General features: G+C 37.0%; 3 protein-coding genes, 1 long non-coding RNA gene and 1 other non-coding gene across 5 annotated transcripts; 4 read left to right on the top strand and 1 right to left on the bottom strand.

The window, feature by feature from the left end:
• Positions 1–6,680: 6,680 nt before the first annotated feature.
• On the top strand, positions 6,681–9,986 carry LOC138122464 (uncharacterized). The gene is made up of 3 exons (XR_011156514.1): positions 6,681–7,131; positions 9,636–9,791; positions 9,837–9,986. It is a non-coding gene; the product is annotated as an uncharacterized lncRNA (long non-coding RNA).
• A 714-nt stretch (positions 9,987–10,700) lies between these two features.
• LOC138122164 (uncharacterized) lies at positions 10,701–12,560 on the top strand. The gene is made up of 2 exons (XM_069036310.1): positions 10,701–12,361; positions 12,413–12,560. The coding sequence occupies exon 1, from the start codon at positions 11,175–11,177 to the stop codon at positions 12,249–12,251; it is 1,077 nt and encodes a 358-aa protein (XP_068892411.1). The 5' UTR covers positions 10,701–11,174; the 3' UTR covers positions 12,252–12,361; positions 12,413–12,560.
• Positions 12,561–13,116: 556 nt separating this feature from the next.
• On the top strand, positions 13,117–14,590 carry LOC138122163 (uncharacterized). The gene is made up of 2 exons (XM_069036309.1): positions 13,117–14,410; positions 14,457–14,590. The coding sequence occupies exons 1-2, from the start codon at positions 13,202–13,204 to the stop codon at positions 14,520–14,522; spliced, it is 1,275 nt and encodes a 424-aa protein (XP_068892410.1). The 5' UTR covers positions 13,117–13,201; the 3' UTR covers positions 14,523–14,590.
• Positions 14,591–15,598: 1,008 nt separating this feature from the next.
• Positions 15,599–15,670, top strand: TRNAE-UUC (transfer RNA glutamic acid (anticodon UUC)). The gene has a single exon. It is a non-coding gene; the product is annotated as a tRNA-Glu (tRNA).
• Positions 15,671–15,822: 152 nt separating this feature from the next.
• On the bottom strand, positions 15,823–19,470 carry LOC138122278 (luciferin 4-monooxygenase-like). Its single transcript, XM_069036447.1, has 4 exons — positions 19,367–19,470; positions 18,875–18,996; positions 17,801–18,826; positions 15,823–17,750 (listed from the first exon to the last, which is right to left on the bottom strand). The coding sequence occupies exons 1-4, from the start codon at positions 19,383–19,385 to the stop codon at positions 17,238–17,240; spliced, it is 1,680 nt and encodes a 559-aa protein (XP_068892548.1). The 5' UTR covers positions 19,386–19,470; the 3' UTR covers positions 15,823–17,237.
• Positions 19,471–19,715: the final 245 nt, after the last annotated feature.

Raw genomic sequence — 19,715 nt, 5'->3', positions numbered from 1 at the left:
GGTAATAGTGCCAAAGAGTGAAAGAAATCAGGAGGAGCTTGGGAAAGTATGTGTGGAAGAAAAAGCTGAAAGCAAATGTTAAGAAGGCGAAAATGATAGTGTTCAACAAGAGAAAAAGGAAGAGTGAAGAGAATGAGTGGAAGTGGGAAGGAAGGAAAATAAAACGAGTGAGCGAGTTCAAAGGGCTACGGACAAGGCACACATGAGAGAGATAGTAAGGAAGGCAAACAAGCTAGTGGTATGTGTGTGGGGAATAGAAGAGAGAAAGTGGGAAGGCGAATGATTTCAGAAGGAGAATGATGATGTTTGAGAGCATAGTAGAGAACGTATTGATGTACGGGGCAGAGATCTGGGGATGGAAGAAACCAGAGGGTGCAAGAAAAATATTTGAGATAGCTGCTAAGAGTGAACAGAGAAACGCCAGGTTATGTAGTGAGAGAAGATTGCAAGAGGAGCAGGCTGAGAGTGAAAGTGAGAAAGAGTGCGGCAAAGTTTGAGGACCAAATGGATGGAAGAAAAGAGTGCAAAATACTGACGCAATATTGGAGATATAAGAAAAATAACAAGGAGAAGAAGAAGAAGAAGGAGAAGTACTACCGGAGGAACGGATATGCCAGTGAAGAAGCGGAAGGATTTAGAGCAAAAGGAAGATGGATGAATGTAGAACTGAGTGAAAGGGACAAAGACACGGACAAGCAAGAAAGAAGAAAGAGAATCAAAGAATCAAGGTACAACAGAGAGTATGAGAGATGTATGACACACGAAATTCCGGAATACCTGGGGAGAGAGTGCCAGAGAGAGAAGAATGATGGCGAAATTCAGATGTGGGAACGAGGAGAGAGAAAACAGGTATTGAATGGAAAGAGAGGAAAAAAGGTGCAGAATGTGCTACGAGGAGAGAGAGACAATCTGGCACATGTGCAATGAATGAGAGAGAGAGGGAGGAAAAGGAGCGAGGAGAAATACGGAATGAAGACGGAAGAGAGATAGGATAGATGAAAGAGATATGGAAGAGGAGGGAAAGGATAGAGAAGGAGAGGGGTTGGGGAATAGGAATTAATAGTATATTGTTATATAAGTGAGGAAAGGGATGCATTGCTAAACGAGAATGACAATTGGATCACGAGCGATAGCGAGTTGATCTAATCATTCAAGTTTAGCAATGGACCTTTCCTCACGTATATAACATACTATTTTTTCCAACGTCAAGAGCTTTCGGTTTATCTTGCATAGGATTATCAATTTATTATTTTATACAAATCAACATACAAGTAAAATTTGAAAATCACGTTTCCATGCTCACAGTAAACAATAAAATTTAATTAATGAATGTCAAGTCGTGTTTTTACCAAAACTTGAAAATCAATCAGAATTTACTAAACAAATAGTGATGGAAGTAGAAGATAGTGTTGTAAATTTACCAAATACAGAAATTAAAGAAGCAGCGAACTAGGTATCTTTGGAGTTATTACCTATAAAATCTCGAGCACGCTACGGAAAGGAATACAATGCGTTACTGAGATGGAGACAAGTAGCAAGAAGCGCTAGTTTGGCTTCAACGTCAAGCTCTGTACCGACACGTTATTTAGAAAAAAAAAAACAGGAACATTTGGAGTTTTAATTCGTGTAAAAAATTGTACATTTAATTTCTATAATACTGATAAAAAAGTTAAGTATCTTTGTAAGTGCTAATTGTTAATAAAGAATTCTTACAAATGTATATTTGAACGTTATTTTAAAGAAAGTATGTACATACCTAAATGGGGATCAAATTTTTGTTTTACTTTCCCCACTAGTGAGGGAAGTGATTAACTTTCCTCACATGTGATGCAAACGCCCACTTTCATCTCTAAATTGAGTGATGGAAATGTCATTTTCAGACTTGACGTTGGAAAAAAAGTTTTTTTTGGCATTTTTTGTAATTTTTATTTTTTGTTTATTTATGTTTATGTGTCTATGTTTATACTTATAAATACGATACGAGATGGGAAAGTACATCGAGTATCGTACTATGAAGATACGATACGAATATCACAGAACGTTTTACCTATTATTAATTATTATTAACGTAAGAAAAAAACTAGTATTATACAGACCAAAAGAGTAGGCTGGAGACATTTTTTATTTCTGTTTTGTTTCTGTCACTACTGCCAAGATGCAGACGATGTACATGATACAGATCAGGAAAGTATTTCCTCAGACATCGAGATTGGACCAAATGCTGCTACCGCAACTTTGAAACCAGCGAACAAAAATGTCACCTCGCGTTATTCCTTACCGCAATAGTATAGTAGAGGTCTTGGATTTTCTAAATAAAAAAGTATCTATTTACTCTTAGCAAAAAAAAATCTCTTGTGTTCATTCTTGTAGATGACAAATAAAATAAAAACCTAGATGTTGAATAACATAAATAAATAAAGAAGTACCTAATTACAATTAAGGAACATTTTGCGCTGTCCAGTCAACACCAAAAAGATCATCAATCATAATTAGAACAAATAAAGATAATATTGTCATAATTTGTTCTTAATTATGTTCATTTTTGACGACTGTTTACCGAATCTAATCGCATTTCGATACTTCTCACTTCCTGTTAGCTAGTTTGATCATTAAAAGCGTATCAGCCAACGGCAAAATGTCTGGACACATCACCATCCGTCAAAATTTGCAAAAAGGTTTACCCAGTGATTGCCTAATTTATGCAATTCGTCCTGGCTTATATTTTAACCATGTCAACATCTACCAAGCTAGATACTACTGTTACCACTCGGACCCCCCTGTCAAACCCCACTTTAAACCATCCATTCTTCTACGATGCCTCACCATCGTATGGAACCTCATTTTGATGTACGGTGTAGTCAACGACGTCACCCACATGGAAAAGAAATTTACCATCAAGCAGGTCATCATCCTTTTGGAAATCATCTTCAACGCGTCTTCGGTCGTCTTCAACTTGATTTTCTTCGCCAAAAACAAGATCAAACTGCAAGAGTCGCACGGATTGATGTCCCTCCTCAGCAACAAACTCCGATTCGGATCCAAAGTGATCTTGACGAGCGAGTCCGCAAAGAAGATTCACACGATTTTGCTAACACTGCTCGTCTTCTTGATCGCAGAAGAGGTGGTGATGTTTTGTGCCGCTCTGGTCATAGAGAACGTCGACAAACACTTGCTCACCAGAATGTGCACCCTCGAGATCTTCATTTTCTCCAACGCCACCTTAGGTCTCTACTGCATGCAGCTCTTGTACCTCTACGAGAACATCTTCGACAAGTGCTTCAAAGACATCGAGACGTACTTAGACCAGTTGCCTGATTTTTCCAAAAGCACTGTCGCCACCACCGAAGATTTGCACTCTGGAGCGGCTCTCATCGACCGACTCCGGAAGCTCCAACGTCTGTACATGTGTCTCAGACGCAATTTCCTCTTGAACGAGAATTTCCTGCAACCTGAAGTCTTCATCATTTTCACCGCCGACATTTGCGTCTTGATGATAGGTTACGGGTATTTTGCCGTCATGTTTGCTCAAGGAGCTGTGACCTTGCTCAAGTACGATTTTATCATCGTCATCAAGTCCTTGGCGTTTATTCTGGCGTGGACTAACATCTGCTACCATGCGCAAAAAGTAGCAACCATGGTCGGTAAAAAATTATGTACAAGTGTCAAGCTTTAAACTTGTTTTTCAGAGTCAAGACATTTTGTCGTTCTTGTTCAAGTGTCCTGTTAGCAAATTGAGTGCTCTGGAGTCGGCTCAAATCGAGATGATGATCAACACACTCATTTTGCAAAAGCCCCAACTGAAAGCCTCAGACATATTTACTGTGGGGACAGAACTCTTAGCTTCGGTAAAGATTGTTTCCCCAACTGGATGTAGTCATAACATTTATTGCAGGTCTTGGGAACGGTGCTAACTTATGTTCTTGTGGCGCTACAATTTCATGCACTGTGGTCCATCAAGTAGACAATTTTACTAACAAAATTCACTCACAAAATAAGTAGAAACAGAATGTAGATGTATTTCATAGATTGTATTTGACATTGATCCATTTATGAAAATAATTTGGCCAAAGTGGACAAAATAGATAAAAGGAAATTGTCATAGTGTGCTGGGAATAATTCTAGTAATTTCCCGTTACAATTTTCCTACTTGTTGCGATCTAAATTTGAAAATAATTGTCTCTAGTAATTTGTGACGAGAATATAAAAGACAACTCTTCAGAGGGGACCCCATTTTTCGCCTGCCATGGGTCACAACGACTCCATCACTCTCCTAAAGCCTCGCTCACACATCGACTGTCTGATCTGTGCAGTTCGCCCCTCCTTAACCTTCTGCAAAGTGAACATCCTAAACTGCAGCTACAAATGCTGCCACAACTCTCCTCCATCTCAGGCCGAATTCAGCGTTTCGTCGACCTTCCAGTTTCTAAACTTCTTGTGCAACGTCGTGCTGCTGGCGTCCATGATCGAGGACATTTCGGAAATCTCCCGAGGCCTGAAAGCCGAACACTTGCTCACCTTCATGAAAATCTCGATCGGGTGTTGCGTGATGTACTGCAACACTTGCTACATCTTCGCTACGAAACACAAGATCAAGGAGTACAACGGATTGTTGTCAATAATCAACCACAAGCTGCTCTACGGTTTGAAATTGGTGTTGAGCGAAGAGCGGTACACGCAGATCAGCAGGAAGTTGTTCCATTTGGTGTGGGCTTTGTGCGCTTTCGAACTGCTCAATCTCTGCTTCTTGTTCACTCTGACTTCGGCTGAGCTGAGCCGCTGGTTGAGTATTGTAGCTTCTGAAGTGTCTTTCTTCGCGTTGTTGGCGCTTTTGGTCTACTTCATACAAAACATCGAAATCTACAGGAGCTTGCTGGACAAGTGCTTCAGCGAAACCGAATCAGCTTTAAAGACACGAGATGAAGAGTCTCTTCTTGAGAAACTGGAGACGATGCAGCGATTGTACATGGCCATCAGAAGCAATTTTGCCCTCAGCGGTATCTTCTTTTCGCCTAGTGTTATTGTGTTTTATATCACCAACACCGTCATTCTCATCATTTGCCTCACTTACGTCACTCTTCTCTACTTCAGAGGCAGGATCGAGTTCCAGACTTACGACTGTCAGACGTTCGTGAAGGCCATGGTGGTGATCGTGGGACAAATCTTTTTTTGCTTCGAGTCTGAAAATTTGAACAGTTTGGTTCAAGAACCGATGTCGTTCCTCTTTAAATATCCAATCAGTCGTTTGGGCAACGGTGAAGCTTCAAGGGTGAGTTGAATGAGACACTGAGTATTCGTTACTCGTTCCGCACTGATCATATCTTAGGTTGAAACTCTGATCAGGATCATCATACAAGAAAATATGCAAATGAGTGCTTCAGAGTTCTTTGTCATCAAGTCAGAATTAATTGTCTCTGTAAGCAATTTATGACCAGAATGTCTTTGTTTGCGAAATAATTTTATTTGTTCTATTTTAGATAGTGGCTGCTGGTCTTACCTACGTCCTGGTTGCGTTACAATTTCATCTATTTTGGTGATTAAAAACAAAATCTTTATCATTGTACAAAGTGTCTATAAAAGAATGTAGGTATATTTGATTTTTGTCGCTCGGTGGCATATTATTGTGGTTTTTAATAGACGCTGTTGAAAGATGAAACGTAGAAGAATTGAAGAAAATGACAAGCACAAAAACTAAGACGTCAAACTGACAACTGACGCTAAAGTTTAATAATTTGACAGTTGGCTGTTGACATCTGATTTGACGGTTTCAACGGATCGACATACATAGTTCGACACAATAAAACTATAGAGCCGCATAATTCCACAGGATTCTTGATATACCTACATTCATTTATAGACACTTTGTATTTGTGTATTTACAATACGCAATTCTTTCAGCGAAATAAATTACTTGAATAAATGCTCCCCCCAACATTTTATTCTTGATTATAATACACCGTATTATTTTTAACATGATGCGTGGTTACTAAATATAACACATTAAATATTCCACTTATTTGTCCAATCACCTTACAGATACGATAATTTGTTGTCAAGCTTTGATAACATCAATTCAAGTTTATCTCGACTAATTCCCTTTTAATGACCCCCTTTCCACTCCCAACTCCAAATCTATCAGTGAAAGTCATCATGATTTTAGAAAACGCAAGTTATCTTGACAAGAACAACTGCTTTATTTGCGCAATTCGTTCCATTCTACTTTTAAGCAGCTTTCATTTTTTGGTCGCAAGAGTTAACTGCTTCCATTGTGGACCAGATTCCGGATGGCATCTCCAAAAACCTAACTCGTTCTTGAAGATTATTCTGTTGATCTCAGTCATAATTTTTCTGGCGATTGAAACTGTGACAGTTATTTTTCGCTTCTACAAACCCAATTTACAATTACACGATGTTGTAATATTCATCTTAATAGTGCTGACTAATTTGGCAGTCACGGCGTTACTGTTTTACTTGGAACGTAATGCAAACGAAATAATAATGCATCTGCAAGGAATCATGTGCATACACGAAAATAGACACAAATATGGTGTGGACCAATTCGTCGATGAAGAATTCCATTTGTACATTTGACGGTTAGTTCTGCGGTATTTTGTGCCTTCGATTGCCACAATCGGTTTGATTCTGTCGTTGCTGAACTACCAAGTCTTCAGTGTGGAGTTGATTTTAGATTCAGTTTCTGTCGTGGTAACAATGCTGATAAACGTTTCAAACTTCTTGCTTATAGTTTTTTACGTGGAAATCTACAGAAATCTGTTTGATAAATGTTATGCCAACATTTGTTGGAATCTGAAAACAAGAATTGAAATGAAGCATCAGTATAGAACCAGTTTGTGTCGACAGTTCTTTGCAAAAAGATTTAAAAAGTTGCAAGTGCTACAGTTGTGCATCTACAGCAATTTTATTGTATTTTTGAGAAAAGCCAAAAATCCTTTACTAGTCTGGTGGATTTGTTTTGTTGTGCTCTTTGTAGGAAATATATTTCTCTACACTGTCTGTATTAAACAAAATCGTTCCTTAAGCAATAGGGAAATTATCTCTTCAATTTTTTGTGCTTTGGGTAGGTTCTTGACTTGCATGTTTGCTGTCTATAAATATCAACAACTGCATGACGTGGTAAGAAACATTTTTATTTTCTTAAGTAAATAACTAAACGAAAGAGATAAGATATTCTATAATACGGGTTTATATCTTACGCAATCGTCGTAATTATGAATAATAACCGGAGATTATACATAATACCCGCAAAAGAGATTTTTACATCAGGAACTTCCTCAAGTTGCAGTATTTTTTCTTCGCAAATAGTAAATTCGTTTTTTGAATAGAACTGGGATCACTTCTAGCTCGATCAACGTCCGAAATGCATACTTTTACAGCATTCATTCATTCATTTATTCTCAGAATCAGTTTACCACCGTTTATTAAATTTACGCTGTAGCCTGTAAATTTAATAAATTGCAAGATATTAATTATGATAACCACTTTCATTGTGTATTATGTATAATCTCCGGTTATTATTCATAATGACCGGTTAATCACATTTTCCGCAACATATAGGTAGATTCTTTGCACTTATATCTATTACTGACTGTTATTAGTACGCACTGTTCTTATATTAACAGAGATATTTGTATTTTTAAATGAAAAAATATCTTGGCTTCTCCACCACATTTGAATATAATACATTTTAATTCTTTAATTCATATTCATTAGTTTTCATTCAGAGTAGATAATACAGTACAAAATTAGGAACACTTGTCTCTTCATATCAACAACTAGGAACTAAGACGTTGTATGTTTTTAACTTCCAGAGTCAAAATTCTTGAGTGGTACTTTAAAGTTTAAAGCTATGTAATAGTTAATTACTAGTTGTCGGTTGTCATCAATGTAGATAACGAACAAATCGATAAACACTTGAACACGTGTCGTGTCCCATAACGAAATTAAAAATTACATTATCGATTTGAAAATTAATTATCGAATGACCATTGTCGTAATAAAAAATTCTATAAGTAAAGAAAACATCATTGAGCTATATTCAAGAGAATAATAAGAATAGAATAATGAGCTATTATTCAAGAGGATGAAAATTACAACACGAGCCGTAGGCGAGTGGTGAATCATCCAAGTGTACATGTCTATCATAAGTATTTCTGGAACTGTCGGCGTAATTGTGTGGATTATAAAAATTCAAGAACTACAAAATGTGGTTGGGATATTTTCAGAATACGTTAAAGTGTCATTCAATTCACTTTTGGAACAGCCTATATAGTCAGAGGTCCGATTTATGCCGATAACAACTCACATTACAATATTTGCTTAACCTTGAGATATTCCATGTTTATTTCAGAGTAATTAGATCCTAATAACCTCGCTCCTGAATCTCGAAAACACTGTTTACGAACGCAACGCGAAAAAGCGACAATGCTTTTCCACAACACCAACCTAAACGAGAAAAACTATTGCTTCATTTGCATAATCCGTCCGATTCTGTTCTTGAGCAGTTTTCATTTTTCTGCAGCGCGAGCCTTCTGTCCCCACTCGAAACCTCCGAGTCGCTTCTACTTCAAAAAATCCAGCCTACTTTTCAAAACCCCAATAATTTCCGTCTCCTTTCTGCTCCTGATGGGATTTTATTTCGCAGCGTCCTGCCTTCACAACGACACTTTAGAATTGCACAACATCCTAACCCTGCTGATGATTTGCGTCATGAACTCTGTAATGATTCTAATGATAATATTCATGGAGTGGAGAGCCAACGGTGTCATCAAGCACATTCGAGGAATCGTCTTCATCCTGGAAGATTGCCACAGCTTCGGAATCGACGGATTCGTCGACCAGAAATTCAAAACGAGGATCGACTCCCTCATCCTGTTTTACATCCTTCCGTCGTTTATCGCGACCGGTTTTGTCATGTCCATGCTAAATTTCAAATTGTACGATCTGGAACTGGCTTTGGAAACATTTTGTATTTTGGTGTTGGTACTTATAAATTTTTCAAACGCACTCCTGGTGTATCTGTACGTCGAGATCTACACCACTTTGTTCGAGAGATGCTACATTCAAGTGGAAAGAATTTTGAGCGCTCGGATTAGAAACAGCGACAATAAGAGGTTCTGCCCGTTTAGTTTTAAGATAACGCTGAAGAAGAAGCTGCAGAAATTGCAGATCTTACATTTGAGGATTTGTCAAAATTTTAAAGTGTTCGCGAGGGCCAGTCAGAATGCGTTTTTGATGTGGTGGGCCGCCTTCTGTGTCATATTTATTGGAAATGCTTTTCTTCTGATTAAGTGCGTTCAAGAGTATCGCAGCTTGTCCAATAGGGAAGCCATGTCGCTTATACTTTGCTTCTCAGGCATTTTGAGCAGCGTGTTGGTCACTTGCAAATGTCAAAAACTTACTGATGTGGTAAGAAAAATTATTCTTAATTCTTCCTCTTTACCTCAAATCAAAAATTCCGGTAAGTGTTTGATAAAGATTTAAAAAAAATTACATCAACATTTTTATTATTGTGATCCAAGACTAATGTAGGGGCCTATGTTGGTCTTTGTTATCGATCTGAAAAAGTGGCAACGATGATTTGTTGCGATTTATACCGAAACGGATTTCTTCTTTTGCAGAGTCAAGACATATTGTCGTTTTTGTTTAGATGTCCCATTAGCAAGTTGAGTCCTCTGGAATCGGCACAAATCGAAATGCTCATCACCACTCTGACTTTACAGAAACCGCAGTTGAATATTGATATATTCACCATAGACACAGGGCTGCTAGCTTCGGTAAGAATTAATTGCAAAGATACTCAAGGTTATTTTTTTGTGAAGGTTTCAGGAACTGTGCTAACGTATGTCCTTGTGGCATTACAATTTCATGCGTTGTGGTCCAAGTAAATGAAGAATCAAGGTCAAGTTTTTAACTGTCTTATTGAAAATGACTGCATCTGCCTAGATAAGTAGTTCTACTCTTCAATATAATAAAAAAAATATATAGAAACCACTTGTTTTTTATTTTTTTGTCGTTTATTCAAAAAAAAATCAAAAATCTTTATTTTCATCAGATCTCATTACTGAAGATGATAGTACATTCATAACGGGTGTTCAGAAACTAACCGTCTTGAGTAGTCGGTACATTTTTGAACGCATGTCTCTTTAAGATTCTGTTTTGTTTGAACCTGTAAGTTCAATTTTAAGTTATGTAGACTAAGCAATGACAAACACGTTCCAAACCACAAACAACACCAAAGGTCTCAGTTTTTGACAATTTGTTATTTTTGATTGAAAAATTGAAAAATTAAATACAGGGTGTTTTTGAAATGCGTGCTCAAATTTTAATCACGAGCTACTTGCTTCATGTAGAACTCGGAAAAAATATTTACAAAATTCTGTCAAAAAATAAAATGACATTTATCTTTTGAGCCACAATTCTTTTAAATTGCTTCCAGTTTTCTACGTTGTCCTACAACCTCGTAGGTAAAATTTCGGCACATTTTGAAAATATACCCTGTATATCATGTTTTTAAAATATACGTCAATGCGAAGTAACCTATAGGAAATATGCTTTAAAACAAGGAAACCGCATTGGTGTACGTTTTATAAAATATGATATACAGGTGTATTTTTAAAATGTGCCGAAATTTTACCTATGAGGTTGTTTGACAACGTAGAAGACTAAAAGCAATTAAAAAAAATTGTAGCTCAAAAAATAAATGTCATTTTATTTTTTGACAGAATTTTTTAGATATTTTTTCCGAGTACATGAAACCAGTAGCTCGTGGTTAAAATTTGTGCACGCATTTCAAAAACACCCTATATGTTAAAAAAATATTTGTGCTCAAAGAAACTTGGTTATTTTATTAGGAATAATTTTGTGATAAGATATTTTTAATAAAATATTACAAGATAAAAATAAAGAAAATAGAAAGTGATAATGCTCATTAAACAAACATTTGACTAGTTTTGTATCAATTCCAGTATCATCATTCTACCATCAACACCACTTGTTTAGTGAAAATGATAAAAAAAACATCTCCTAATTATTCTTGATTACCTACACTTTTTTATATCCTGTTTACACTTCAACCCTCAGTGTGTTGTAGTGACTCGCATCTAGCATTGACCTTCTGGGCCATTAATATAGACTTTAGATTCTGCTTCGAGCCAAAAATGTTTGAAAACATCAATCTCCAGAAATATCGCAAGAAGAATATCCCGAACGACTGCGTCATCTGTGCAGTCCGTCCTGGTTTATATTTAAACCAAATAAATATCTTTCAGGCCACATTCTGCTGTTACCATTCGAACCCTCCCGCGAGACCACAATTCAAACCATCCAAATTCTTTAAAATCTTGACCATCATAAGCAACCTCCTGTTGGTCTACGGTGTAATCAACGACGTCAAACACATCGAGCGACATTTTACCATCAAGCAAGTCCTCATCGTTTTGGAAATACTTTTCAACACATCTACCGTCGTTTTCAACTTTATCTATTTAGCAAAGAATAAAATCAAACTGCAAGAAGCGCACGGGTTGATGTCGCTTCTCGACAGCAGATTCAGATTTGGCGTCGACATGATTTTGACAAAGGAGTCAGCCAGGAATCTTTACAGGATTTTATTGTGGTTGAGCGTGTTGTTGCTGGTGGAAGAGATAACAATGTTCTGTGTGGCTCTGATTGTGGACAACATCGACAACGAGTTGTTGATCCGAATGTGCATTCTAGAGATTTGCATCTTCTCTAATGCCACACTTGGACTGTTCTGCATGCAACATCTCTTCGTTTACAAAGCCATGTTTACACACTGTTTCCATGAAATCGAAAAGTCTTTGGTCCACTTATCCGCTGCTCACGATTCAAACACCAAAGTCGCTTTCTTCAACAAAATCCAAAAACTCCAACGGCTATACATGTGCCTCAGACGCAACCTCCTCCTGAATGAAGATTTTTTCCAACCGGAGATCTTCATTACTTACAGCATCGACGTCTGCTTGTTGCTCATAGGTTACAGCTACTTTGCTCTCATGTTTTTCCGAGGGGAGGTTGTCCCACTGAAATTCGACGTCTACCTCATTCTTAAATCCTCAGCGGTCGTGATTGCTTTCAGTGCGCTCTGCTACGAGGCGGAGCAACTTGCAAATACGGTTTGTCACAATCTCTATGCTTCACCAAACAAAATTTTATTTCCTTGCAGAGTAAAGATGTGTTGTCATTCTTGTTCAAGTATCCGATCAGCAAGTTAACCTTTGTGGAATCTGCTCAAATCGAAATACTCATCAATACTTTGACCATGCAGAAGCCACTGATCAAGGCCTCAGATATGTTCACGATGGGCACAAGACTTCTAGCTTCGGTAAAAATGTATTACAAGACAAGAGTCTTGTCTATCTATGGATTCTTACAGATTTCAGGAACTGTTCTTACGTATGTGCTTGTGGCTCTGCAGTTCCACGTTTTGTGGTCTAAAGAAGAATGAGAGATTTTGCACGAATTTTAAAGCCAAAAGTAGGGTTATTTACTTACGCTCTAGTGGCCTTACAGCTTAGTGATTCATCGTATTTTAGCAATAGAGCTAGAATGTATTTGAATTTGTCGATAAAAATCAATAAGAGATAAAAATTGTTTTTTGAGGTTAATTGTTGCCTTTGTGTATTTCATTTTTATTCCATATCATCTTCTTATAACAAAAAAAAAATCTCTCATGTTCCTTTCTTCTATTTCTAGATTGTAGATTGTCAACAAAGTCCAAAACACGATGACAGGTGTACCCAATAATTGAATATGTACAGTCGCGAGCAATAAAGTTTGGTCGTCAAGGTCATTCTTTGACGCAATCGAAAATGCTCCATTGTAAAACAGTCGTAAATATCATAACCTATCATCATGTTGTATGACATTAATTGTCATTTGTTTCTCAATTTTTTGACACTTTGTTGACGTAGGCATAATCAGGCAGGGAAATGTTTTAAATTTGTGACAATCTAATCAAACTTTGAAATGACATTGACGACCAAAATTTATTGCTCGTGACAGTAAATTAAAAAAAAATATATTAATAATTAAACAAATTAGACGTCATTGTCCTAATTTGTTCTTGATGACATTTATACTTGACGTTTTGTTTACCAAACCTAATTACATTCCAATATTTCTCACCTCTTTTGATCGTTAAACACGAATGTGTTGAAGCAAAATGCCAGAAACCTTAAGGTTACGTCAAAATCTTCAAAAAAATATACCCAGTGATTGCATAATTTGTGCTCTCCGTCCTACTTTATACATTAACCAGATCAACATCTATCAAGCCAGATACTTCTGTTACCACTCAGACCCCCCTGTCAGACCCCACTTTAAACCATCTACTCTTCTACGATGCCTCACCATCGTGTGTAACCTCATCTTGATGTACGGCGTAATCAACGACGTCAACCACATGGAGAAGAAATTTACCACCAAGCAGGTGGTCATCCTTTTGGAAATCGTCTTCACCGCAACTTCGGTCGTCTTCAACTTGATTTTCTTGGCCAAAAACAAAATCAAACTACAAGAGTCGCACGGACTGATGTCACTCTTCAACAACAAGTTTAAATTCGGAGCTGAAGTGATCTTGACGAGCGAGTCTGCAAGGAAGGTTCACACGATTTTGCTGACTTTGTTCGTCTTCTTGATCGTAGAAGAGGTGGTGATGTTTTGTGGCGCTCTGATCATAGAGAACATCGACAAAGACTTGCTTGTCAGAATGTGCACCGTCGAGTTCTTCATTTTCACCAACGCCTCCCTGGGATTGTACTGCACGCAGCTCTTTTACGTCTACGAGTACATCTTCGACAAATGTTTCCAAGACATCCAGAAGTATCTAGAGCAGGTGTCTGATTTTTCCGAAAGCACTGTCACCACCAGTGAAGCTTTGCGCTCTGGAGCGGCTCTCATCGACCGACTCCGGAAGCTCCAACGTCTGTACATGTGTCTGAGACGCAATTTCCTCTTGAACGAGCAGTTTCTCTATCCTGAAATTCTCATCATTTTCAGCGTCGACATTTGCGTCTTGATGATAGGTTACGGGTATTTTGCCGTCATGTTTGCGCAAGGAGCTGTGGCCTTGCTTAAATTCGACGTGTTTATTATTGTCAAGTCTTTGGCGTTTTTTTTGGCGTTCAGCAACGTTTGCTACCAGGCACAAAGAGTAGCAACTATGGTTCGTGACAGTTTAGAGCGAATTTCAATAATTAAGCTTCTGTTGCAGAGTCAAGACATCTTGTCGTTTTTGTTCAAGCGTCCTGTCAGCAAATTAAGTGCTCTGGAGTCGGCTCAAATCGAAATGCTTATCACCACTCTGATTTTGCAGAAGCCACAACTGAAAGCCTCAGACATATTTATCGTCGGGACGGGATTCTTGGCTTCGGTAAAAATTCACTCTGAACGGAATCTAGTCACAACATCTGTTGCAGGTCTTAGGAACCATACTGACATATTTGCTTGTGGCACTACAGTTTCATGCGTTGTGGTCCAAGTAGATAAAAATAAAAATGTTATCAACAAAATGCACTCTCACAAATAAATAGAAATACCTAGGATATAGCAATATGACGGAAGCATTTTTGTTTTGTAGTTTGTATCTATTATAACACTAGAATGAATAAAAAGATGATGAACAAAAAAAAACTATCTGATGAACATTGATCCATTTGAAGCGTTTGAATCGATTGAAATAAATAATTTGGTTAAACTAAACAAAACTGATGAAAGTAAAAAGTCGCTGTGATGATGTAAGATTTGCTGTGGAAAAGCGAATCAGCTGGGGTTTAATAAATTAATACATTTTATAATTATTATAAAGTGTATTTGGTGAAAAGAAATAAATTAATAGAGTATTACATTTAGAATATGACAATAGCAAGCTGCACAATTTTGATAAATATGTATTGGGTGATTCAAAATGTTTGTGGATATGGCAACAATGTGGGTGGGGTAGAGTTGACATTTAACTTTTAATAATTGAAATTATGTTTGTTCCGTTGACAACGCACATTTACGATTTTATATTGGTACACTTGACTCTCAACTTTAAGTTTGACAGTTCAAAAGTCAAAATACATAAATTAAATCAGATCTATAATTGATTTCATATAAATGTTCATCAAGTGAGCTGTGCATTTGTAAAAGCACCTTTAATTTAGTTACATTACAAAAGTCACATTTATGAAGGTCATGTCCAATAAATCTTTACTTGGTAAAAATACAAAGACAAAAACAAATAAGAATTACTTTAATTTAATCAGTAAAAAGACGTAACATTGCTTTTGAAATCAGCAATGTTAAAATGGACAAAAACTGAAAAGTTAGTCAAATCGGGTTCGCCCAGAGCAAGCAACTTTGAAAGTCAAAGTCACTAGCTTTAGCTTTACTACCAACAGAAAATCAGATTTTCACGGCTTGCTTAGATGCACATTTATATGAAATTGAGTATAGAATCTTAATCTAGAAAGCGAACCCACTAAATTTGTTTCAATTTCTGTGATATACGTCATTTGTTACGTAATAATACGTGAATGTATCGTGTGTAGCTAAAATCGCCACTAACTTAGCAACATCCGATATGGTCTAGTGGCTAGGATACCTGGCTTTCACCCAGGAGGCTCGGGTTCGATTCCCGGTATCGGAACATTTTTTTTTTTTAATTTTAATATCCTATTAATTCAAATATTCATATTACAACATATATTCAAAATATAAACAAATAAAACAGCAATTATATTGTTTTTTTTAATTTCCAAATGAAAAATATTTATTATTGCAAAGAATACATAAAGCTTGTTTGACACGATACTAAATTTTTGAGAAAATTTACTAGTAAATGAGAGAGGACCAATGAACGATCAGGATCTGACAAAGACAGACTATGATCCTGATCGTTCATTGGTCCTCTCGAGGGTCTCTCTCATTTTCTAACAAATTTACTACGAAATTTAGCATCGTGTCAAACAAGCTTTACATATTACATTTTTTGCATATCATAATGAAAGTGGCACTTTTTTACACGCAAAATCGTAGTGAAAGCAGTACTTTTTTGCATCATTTTATTCCATTTTCTTGGAGATGAATGTCAAAGCATAGCTGTTTTTTTTTTGTAATTTTTCATAAATCCTTTTGGACCAAATTTCTCAACTTACTGTCGCGAGCAATAAATTTTGGTCGTCAATGTCATTTCAAAATTTGATTAGATTGTCACAAATTTAAAAAAATTTCCTGCCTGATTATGCCCATGTCAAAAAAGTGTCAAAAAAATGAGAACAAAACGACAGTTAATGTCATACAACATGATGATAGGTTATGACATTTACGACTGTTTTACAATGGAGCATTTTCGATTCCGTCAAAGAATGACCTTGACGACTAAAATTTTTTGCTCGCGACTGTACATCGATATGCAAAAAAAATACTGTGTACAACACATTATGAAAGTCTCTTTTTTTCACTTATTTGCTTGATTAACTCGGGCTACGCCCTTGTTATGACTCATAACTAAAGTCCATTCAAAAATCAAAAAACCACTACCTGTTGCTTTAGGTTGTTAAAATTTAAAAAACCCTATGTAGATATTTTTTCATACTGTGTTGGTAACTATAAATTATGACATTTATTTGATTCAAAATAAAATTCAATTGCTTTGAATTTCGTTCATATTGTTTGATAAGCAGCACGTTTCATTTATTTATTGATTCTTATTATTTTTACTTAAACATGCCCAGAAAAACAAGACACTTAATAAACGTTTAACCTCAAAATTACAAATCTCACCAAATTTTACACTAGACAGCGTTGCCGATAGTAATTATCGAGGAAAACGCGACGTTGGTGGTTTTTTGATTTTTGAATAGACTTTAGTTGTACAAATAACTAATTACATACTATTATAATGGGTGATGCAAAATGATTGTGGATAAGTCTGACAACTATGTACGAAAATTTATGTGGCAACTGTGTGGGTAGGATAGGATTTCTTTGACAGTTCAGAGTCGCGCAGTTTTGAAAATTGTCAAATCAATGTGCAATGGCAAGGCGGTCTCTATTTTAAATAAATAGAGACGACCTTGGCAATGGTATTAAAAAAATTCAAATGCACGCATATGAACTGTGACACAAATGTCAATATTGTTCCTAATCTACTCTACTCTGTATTAAATAACAATAAATCATGTTCATCTCGATCAGAAGTAAAGTGAAGTTCATCATTCGCACCATCCCTCCAAAACCATCTGCCTGATCTCCCTCCTCTTCATCTTATGGCTAACTGTTATCGGTACCGACTTGATAAACTTCACCCCAGCTCTTAATCTCTGCCACTCCGGTACTCTTTCCTCCACAAACTTCTCGATTTCTTCCTCACTAACATCAAAACCTTCCTTCAGAACGACCAGACCCATCGGATGATCTCCATCATCTTTTGGCACCCCAATCACCACAGCTTTCTTGACAGCAGGATGCTTCAGCAGCTCGTTTTCGAGCGCCAAAGGCGCGATAGAAAATGTCTGGTGCATAAAAACGTCTTTAATCCTGTCCTCCACATAGAAACAGTAGTCTTCGTCGTAGTAGCCAATATCTCCTGTCTTCAACCACCCGTCTTCGTCGAAATATTCTGAAGAATCTGCGTTGAAGAAGCCGTTCATGATGAATTTCGATTTGACGCGGAGCTCTCCGCGCTGGTGTGGCCCCAAGTTCTTCTCGGTGTCAATGTCGACAATCTAAAAGAGAGGAATTAGTAGTTGTTTTGAGAGACCAACGTTGGTAGTACCTTGTAGGATACTCCGGATAACGGGAGACCAACAGAGTAGGTTTTTTCAGGTTTTTGCATGAGAAGCCTGTGGAGCTGATCGTTGGGTTTAAATAAGGTGAGGACTCCACAAGTTTCAGTCAGTCCATATCCATTAACCAAGTCGGCGTCTGGGAATTGTTCTTTCAGTTTCAAAGCATACACCTTGGGAAATGGAGAACCTGCCGCAATCACACTGAGAACGCTTTTGACGTCGACGTCTCGCGGACGCCCTTCGTCAAGCATGTCCATAATTTGGTAGGGGGTCATGTATAGAAGAACTGGTGTGTATTTGTGGATTACATTCCACGCTTCTCTTGCATCGAAATTTTGACAAACCAAGCGACAGTTGCCGCTGAGGATGCTCGTAAGCAACAATCCTCCCGCTGATATCCAATACGGAGAAGTGTAACTGAGTGTTGTCAACGGAAAACACACTCTTTTTGCTTGTTGTTTCATGTATTCATAATCCAGATTTTCGGTGTACGTGAAGTTGACATATTGACTGACGAAAGAGTAGTGACTTATGCAGATGCTCTTAGACAAGCCACTTGTCCCGCTACTGAGATACACGACAGCTGTGTCTTTCAAGTTTTCCACTTCGACAGGTTGGAACTCTTCTTCTCTTTCGTGGGGTCTGATAAAATGCGAAAATTCTGTGTGTTTGGTGCTGGTTCCGAAGACGACAACTTCCGAGTCTAAAGAAATATCTTGGAGAATCTTCTCAATTGTGGCTGCTGATTGGGGGGCCACAAACAAAATCTTTGGACGGAGTTGTTTTAGCGCGTGGGTCATCTCCTGTGGTGATAAGGATGGGTGAATGGAGGCCATTCTGGCGCCGAGGAATTGTGTAGCTATGTAAGGATCTACGCAGTTCATGTGGTTGTGAGTGCATAAAGTGACGATATGATCTCGAGTTATGTTCTTGTCCGCCATATGCAACGCTGTTCTGACGGAGCGTCGTAGAAGGTCGTTGTAAGTGTCTTTTTCTCCTGTTTGGGCGTCTATCTGAAAGAAAAAAATTGCAAACTAAACAGTATCTTGAACAGTAGTTACCTGAGCTACGTTGTCTTTGTGCTTCTTCATGCGTTTGAACATGGTGACACCCAGGCTTTCGGTTGCTTCAAATTTTACATCTGCTGCCGTGATGACGTAGTCATCAGACAAGTTAAAGTAATCTAAAAAAATACAACAAATCCAAGTTCTTCCTTCAAGATTGAGGGTATCTACCTTTTCACTTACAACATTGTTAAACTAAGTCTGTGCCACTAATGAATTTTAAATTATTGCCCTTATTAACATCTACATTTTTGATGATTACAGCTTTTCCGTTGTAAAATACCTACTCATGATAATCTTCTAATTTTTGGTTTTATTTAGAAAGTAATTTGTGCACAAATATAAAAAACGAAATGTTCCACTGACTCCAATCTTCTTTAACAAAAATAATAAACGAAAGTAGAAGAATTTGTTGGTGCAAAGATTTGAATGGTATGTTTTTCAACAATATAGCATAGTAATTATGCTAGATGTACAAAATGCCCTTACTTGTTCCTGTTGAATTCATTTTAAAAGGCAACAAAACCACAACCAATTCTTTAAACTATTGTCCCAAAATATACTGTTCGCTTAGATATTTATACTTCACCTGAAATCCAGTTCACAATGAGTCAATAAACATAATGTGTCATTGTTTAAACTAAGTACTAAATTTTGCGAATAATTTTACGCTATTTTTCTCCTGGATTGTTTTGTTTAGATTTAAATAAAAAATCTAGATGAAAAAGAACGTAAAATTATTCATAGTTATCCATTATTTAAATCTAAATAAAAAAATCCAGGAGAAAAATAGCGTAAAATTACTCAAAATAATATTATAAATTTACACAATTTTTTC

Source organism: Tenebrio molitor, chromosome 1 (assembly GCF_963966145.1).
Source record: "Tenebrio molitor chromosome 1, icTenMoli1.1, whole genome shotgun sequence".
Lineage (NCBI taxonomy): Eukaryota > Metazoa > Arthropoda > Insecta > Coleoptera > Tenebrionidae > Tenebrio > Tenebrio molitor.
The sequence above is the reverse complement of the archived record's forward strand: the minus strand, read 5'-3'. Positions and strand labels throughout refer to the sequence as shown.

What these genes read in the sequence shown, in the direction of transcription:
- LOC138122278 (XM_069036447.1), bottom strand. An exon ending in ACAAAGACAACGTAGCTCAG is followed by an intron (nt 18,827 to 18,874) that starts GTAACTACTGTT and finishes TTTTTCTTTCAG; the next exon opens with ATAGACGCCCAAACAGGAGA. An exon ending in TATCCGGAGTATCCTACAAG is followed by an intron (nt 17,751 to 17,800) that starts GTACTACCAACG and finishes CCTCTCTTTTAG; the next exon opens with ATTGTCGACATTGACACCGA.
- LOC138122164 (XM_069036310.1), top strand. Translation starts at nt 11,175, where the DNA reads ATGTTTGAAAACATCAATCTCCAGAAATATCGCAAGAAGAATATCCCG.
- LOC138122163 (XM_069036309.1), top strand. Translation starts at nt 13,202, where the DNA reads ATGCCAGAAACCTTAAGGTTACGTCAAAATCTTCAAAAAAATATACCC. An exon ending in GGACGGGATTCTTGGCTTCG is followed by an intron (nt 14,411 to 14,456) that starts GTAAAAATTCAC and finishes CATCTGTTGCAG; the next exon opens with GTCTTAGGAACCATACTGAC.